The sequence below is a fragment of the Berghia stephanieae genome, chromosome 3, assembly GCF_034508935.2.
Source record: "Berghia stephanieae isolate SIO BIC M18660-M18661 chromosome 3, UCSD_Bste_1.3, whole genome shotgun sequence".
Taxonomy (NCBI): domain Eukaryota; kingdom Metazoa; phylum Mollusca; class Gastropoda; order Nudibranchia; family Aeolidiidae; genus Berghia; species Berghia stephanieae.
In genome coordinates, this window is record NC_088362.1 from 80695509 (window position 1) to 80702088 (window position 6580).

Genomic DNA, 6580 nt, shown 5'->3' on the forward strand with positions numbered 1-6580 from the left:
TTTGCAGGTCTGATAACCCAATTCATGACGCAAAATAACAATGTTAATCAAGGCCCATAAGTGGGTTCGGATGTGAGACCTGCTTATGTGTAGATGTCAATCCCACATAATACCGCTTTGAGGTATAACTCAATTGTTATGCATCTAAATCACCTCAACATAATACCGTGTTGAGACTGTGTGACAGGTTATAATCAACATGAAGCCAAGGAAGAATCAATTGCCTTCCATGATTCATCACCTCTGATTTGAGCACTTGGTTGCCTGACACACATTCGTCAATACCACTGGGACCAATTGTATGATGACAATCAATTAATCAATCACCCGATAAATCAATGCTTCATATGGCACACTTGCCAGTTGCCAGCACCATTCATCTACTTTATACAATAAGACTTGCTTTAATGAATACGTTATACACCATTTGGATGTTGTCAGATTGAGGCCACGAAAGAACCCCGTCCCTTCCACCTCTCTCTCTCTCTCTCTCTCTCTCTCTCTCTCTCTCTCTCTCTCTCTCTCTCTCTCTCTCTCTCTCTCTCTCTCTCTCTCTCTCTCTCTCTCTCTCTCTAGCATTCCTTTCTCTTGTCCCCCCACCCCCCGGCCATCTCTCTCCAGTTAATTGCCGATTAAAACCTTTCAACACAGAGAACAATGCCATCGATGCCAGTTGGGTATCAATTATAGCTTAGTAAAATAATATTGGTGGAAACTATAAGTTATAGTTATGTTATCAGGTTTGAGTAAAATCAAACTCCACCTATAATTTGTGGGGCCCAAGATTGCTCAGTTGGCAGAGCACTCGCTTCACACGCGGGCTGGTTTCGATCTTTGGATTTTTCTGACACCTTTCCTTTCATTAGTAATTGGGAAGCTGGGTCTGTTAGTTCTGACGGAAAATACTTTGCGATATATTAGCGTCTTATGAAAAAAAAAAAAGAATAGCAAGCAACTGTTGATGTCCCTTTAACGTTATTGAAACCGGGACCAACTCCGTTTCCATGTACCTTATTATGACTCTGAAGTAGTGCGGGGCTGTCCTTGGCAAGCTTAAGGACCACGGTCCTACGGTCCTTGGGAAATGAAGACCGCAAGGACCGGTCCTAGGACTGGTCCTTTTCGACATTGAACATTCCTGAGAGACTGTTGGAAATTCGAACCGGTTTGACCTTTGAGACCGTGGGATCGTTCATTCTTGAACCGTTAAAGACCGCTACACGATGAAAACCGTGGTCTACAGGAGTAAAACACACGGAGTAGTCACACTCATTTCAAATTGTAACCTAATTAGAGAAGAGGGGTGATGCCTTCTTTATTTGCTCACCGTACTTCATTGTTACTTCGATAATTTAATAAAATTTGAAATTTATCCCCATTAACGGAGATAATGGCATCGCCCAAGGCGTTGATCGAGTTGTTCGTGGCGTTGATACACACACGCAACTCCTACCCCCCCCCCCCCCCCCCCCCCCCCCACACACACATTAGATGGCAGCGAGCATTGAAGAGTAAGAGAGAGACGTGAAGTTATAATAAGAGGGGGTGGATGAGGTGATAAGAGGGGTCGATGGTGACTTTTCGCCAGATCTAACAAACTCAGCTACCCATTCATTGCTGAGTAGACAGGGATTCAGAAAAAAATCGACTGCACCCGGGATCGATCTCTGGCCCTTTGCGTATAAAGAGAGTGCTCTATCAACTGAGCTATTGGGGTCCCCAAATATTCTATTGGACTTTTTTAAAATTCAGACGTTATAACTGGGTTTTTTGGAAGGAAGAAACTAATGAAACTCATATTATTTGATTAGTAAAAACACCAAACGAAATTTTAATATTATTGTATTATTTTAAATGACAACACTGCGATAGAAAGGAGTGGTGACAAGAGATGGACAAAAGAAAACAAAAAATCGGATTTGCTACTTGCTAGGTTTGACACACACACACACACACACACACACACACACAAACACACACATCTTTTGTAGTCACATACATTTCAAACAATAACCCATTAGAGAAGAGGGGTCATGCCTTCACCATAGATCATTGTCATTGCGATCATTATGGTGTAGTAAATTTTGAAATTTACCCCGTATAATGGAATCGTCCAAGGCGTGCGCCTCCTGTTCCCCCCATCTCACACACGAAAGGGCGGTTTGCGGAATGGAGGTTGGTGGTCGTCTGCCTGTATGGTCGTCTGTGTCGTTTAGTGTATGGCAAAGGGGGGTGGGTGCGATTAATTAAGTGGGATGGGTGGTGATTGGTGGAAGATAGGCAACCGAAGCAACGAATCGCTGGGGAAGTAGTAGGCTATGGCGCGAGACCGTAGGACCGTGGTCCTAGCAAGGACCGCCCCGCACTAGTTGAAAGGTGATAAGAAGTGAGGTTCACAGCTAAAAGACCGTCGGACCGCGGTCCAGACCGGTCTTCAGCGCGGCACTACTCTGAAGGACTACATTTCAAGACTTACCTCTCACATCTGTCATGTTTGTAGGTGGGTGCGATGTACTTTGTAAAAGTACTGAAGGAGTCAGAGAACTGGGACATAAAGGACCTCGCCTTGTTCCTAAATGCGGGTCCTGCGAAAGCGAAGCTGTAGTTATCCATTGGGGATGGCAATCTGCTATATGGAAAGGCTCACATCGGTTTCCGATGCCTGTTAGGTAAAGTCATAATAAATAAATAAATAAACAAAACAAAACAAAAAAAAGAAAACTACGAGCTTTCTTACAGAGCAATAACCGTTGAAATCAATATGTCAATTATGATTTTATTTGAGAAATATCAAATTAAATTGCTTCATTTGTTTTTTAAACAATCTGTTCCATAAAAAGCAAACATAGCATTATAATAGTATAATGTAAAATTATATACCGAGTGTGATTTTAAGTTGGGTTTTTTCCCCCTTTTCTGTTTTTATTTGTTTGTTGTTTATTTTCCTTTGTTAAAAATTGGGTTTTATGTGTTTGTTTGGTTTGTTTTTTTGTTTTTTTTTTGTTTTTTTTTGTATTTCTTTGTTACTTTCTTTATAAAGGGGCCTCTCAGACGTATTTCTAGTCCAGTGACGTAACGTTTACATGTACCTTTCATTGTATTGAATCGTTTGAATGTTTTGATATATGATATGTAAACAAAATATATACGTTCCACACACAGAAACATGTATTGGGACCGTCTTATACTTCTATAAAAATTGATTTTAACCCAAATTGTTATGGTCTCCTTGTTATGATGGAAATACCCTCAAACCGACGAGTACTTATTTGCATATTGTACACGTCGCCTCAAACCAAATGCTAAATATTGTCCATTGCATTAAGTTAATTCAAGCTCATAGTTGTGTTTATCTATTATTAGACCTGCAATGAGTCCATCTAGTCTGTAATAGATGAAAAGATAAAATAGAGGGATTCGTGTGGACGTCCTAATTCCACATCACATTTTTTCTCAATCGGTCTGGCTACAATTATTTTTAATCTAGACATATGATTAAAATATCTGCGTGTTGTTTTTATGATGTTTAAAAATTCTGAATGTTGATTTACATTTGATTGGATCGAATTAATCATGAGATTTGAAGTCACGATCATAAAGATCTACCACAAACCCTGGATAGAACGGTTCTCATTCAATAATAATATACTTCCAATTTTAACACCGATAACAAATCACTTTCCCAGGTTCACTTGAAAAAATAATAGATCATATTTGTAAAGCGCATTTTCAAAATTATACAATGCTCAAAGCGCATTGAATAATATATTTAATGACAGGGTGGTCCAACAAATGTGTTCAATTTCCATTTATGTTGAAATTGGGAGATAGGAACATAAATGATGTGGTTCTCAAATCGCTAATGTAAAAACAGGACGTTTATCCGCCTAGTATTACCCAATAGACACTCAAATCTTACCGGTTTGGTTCAAAGTTCTCGGTAACGACAAGATGCTTCCAGTTGAAGGCTTCATTGAATCAGAACTAAAGACTCATATAATTCCTTGTAAAATTGCTCAAAATGCTCACTCTGCAGTGTTAGCAAAAAGTCTATTACCGAATTGATATTCAAACACAAGGAGTTTGCTTCTAAGTCCTCGTTAACGGGAAGATGCTTCCAGTTTAAATATTTATTGAATGTTTGTCGTGTCATTATAACTATCAATCCTTGTAAAATGGCTTGAAACACTCAGCAGCATTACTTATTATCGAATATAGACCCAGACATAAGGGGTTTGGCCATAGACATATTAAACACTTGCCTGTCACCCGAAGCAATCAGCCAATAGATCCCGAAGAATCTAAAAAAAAATACAAAAGACAAAACAAAAAAACAAAGACAGAATCCGACACATTTACCACCAATACTATTAATGCAGGTCACTTCAGTTGAAATGTCTGAATGTCTGGCCTTTGTCAAATTACATATCCATACCTAAGTATTCTACCTCTCTCTCTCTCTGTGGCATATCACTTGGACGTAGCCTCCCACACAGTCCTTCGGAAGAAGTCTCTGTCTTGTGCCCATGTGCCACATTCCGTCACGCCGTTGTTGAGCCATTCCTGTATATCCTGTTGCCATCTTCTTTGTGGTCTTCCTCTGCCTCTTTTGCCCTCCGCCATGCCCTCCAGTACATCTCTCTCTAGTATTCTACCACTTCACCGAAAAATGCAATTGAAAAATGCACGATGATGTCGGGTGTCTTGAGGAATTTCCTTATCAGTTTGACAAAGTGTTGTGATAAAAACAGTTGGGCTGATCGATTCGACTGCTTATCATGTCCTAGAGAGAGCTATGGGTTTGGCTCAAAGTTCACAGATTCATTGAACCTTTTTCCATCAAAAGATTTACATTCTTATTCCTTATAAAATGATTTAAAATAAACACTCTGCATTTAGTAAGATAACATCTATTACCCATCACAGACAGAGACCTAAGCATTTGTCTCAAAGTCCTCGTTAACTGCAAGGTATTTCTAATATTCAGATTCATTTATATATAATTAAATGACTCAAAATACTCGCTCAGCATATGTCAGTCTTACGTTTATTACTTACTTATCCGAACCAGCCACCACCTGAGCTCTAGCCCTTCGGTCTTGTGCCATGACTCTTACGTCTATTACTTGATAGACATCCAAACCTAAAGGTTTTGACTCAAAGTTCTTGTTAAAGGCAAAATGTTTCCAGTTAAGAGATTTATTGAATGTTTATCACATCGAAATATTCGATCATACAATTCCTTGTAAAATGACTTAATATTCTCACTCAACATTTGTAAGGATTTGTCTGTTACCAAATAGACACCAAAACCAACAAGGTTGGTTCAAATCCTATTTTAAGGCAAGATGTTTCAAGTTTACTGATTCATTGACACATTAAAAGACACATCTATATATTATTACTCACTAAAAGTATAAAAGACTTAAAATACTCACTCTGCATTTGCTAGGTTAACGTATGGAAACTCTGCTTCACGTGATCGGCCATCTTGATTGAAATAAAAACAACATATTCTGTCCCCGATGTGTAGAATCTATAACAAAGTATTCAAGAGTGTGTAATCATAATATTATGTTAATTATCACAATCAGTTTATGTCTATGTCTGTCAGATGTAATTTTAAGCACAGGTGATTTTTTGATAGAAATGATCTCATGACGACTGAGACAGAAGTAAATGGTCCAGTTCTATCCGTGTAGCAAAATATCGATCAAAGCGTGTTGTTCTCTGGATAAAACCGATGTAGAATCGTGTAGAGCAGAGAGAGATCCGAGAGAGGAGGAAGAACTAGAGGGAGGGAACAAAATCAATAATCTCTATATTCAGCGCCAGTGAGCACGTGTGCTATCGATGCTAGACATAAACACACACACATACACGCACACACACGCACACACACACACACACTGACACACACACACTGGCATGCGCATTGGCAGTAGCAAGCAGATTGTTCCAGGGGTCCCTTCATTTTACGAAAAACTTAATTTTGCTAAAAGGCCATAAAAAGGCTAATACTATTAACCCACGACAATTTGATTACATTTTGTTTTAATCAGCGAGGTTGGAAGAGGTGGGGGGGGGGGGGGGGGAGGGAGGATTTTAAAAATCTACATTTGTGACGCATTGTTCCAATCTGGTATTATGTTGGAATAAAATGTAGAAAGAAAATAAATAAAACCAGACTGACAACTTTAAGGAAAATTTAACATTTTGAAGTTGAAGTTACAAAATCCCTTCATATTAAAGAAGATAACTTTTTTCTACTTAAAATGTATAAGTTAAGCCCACACCGACATAATACCATTTTGAGACGACTGGTAACAAATGTAAGAAATTCCTATTTTAAGTAATGTGAAAGGCACACGTTATATCCTTTTCTTTTTTCCAATCTTTTCTAGTCAAAGTAAATATCTCTAAATCTTAACAATAAAATCAATGGCATGGTCTCCTCTCTTATTGTTATCATTTCATATAAGACACCTTCTTCTTCTTCTTCTTCTTCTTCTTCTTCTTCTTCTTCTTCTTCTTCTTCTTCTTCTTCTTCTTCTTCTTCTTCTTCTTCTTCTCTTCTTCT

The 6580-nt window shown here is 38.5% G+C and overlaps 1 protein-coding gene across 1 annotated transcript in view; it reads right to left on the reverse strand.

Moving 5' to 3' along the window:
- LOC144968577 (transmembrane protein 181-like) overlaps positions 1-5715 on the reverse strand; it is a 31190-nt gene extending 25475 nt beyond the window's left edge. Inside the window, exons 1-2 of the mRNA XM_078907072.1 lie at positions 5439-5715; positions 2477-2662 (exon numbers count right to left, since the gene is read on the reverse strand). Coding sequence (XP_078763198.1) covers positions 2477-2613 — 137 coding nt within the window. The 5' untranslated portion in view covers positions 2614-2662; positions 5439-5715. The remainder of the gene's footprint in view (positions 1-2476; positions 2663-5438) is intronic.
- Positions 5716-6580: the final 865 nt, after the last annotated feature.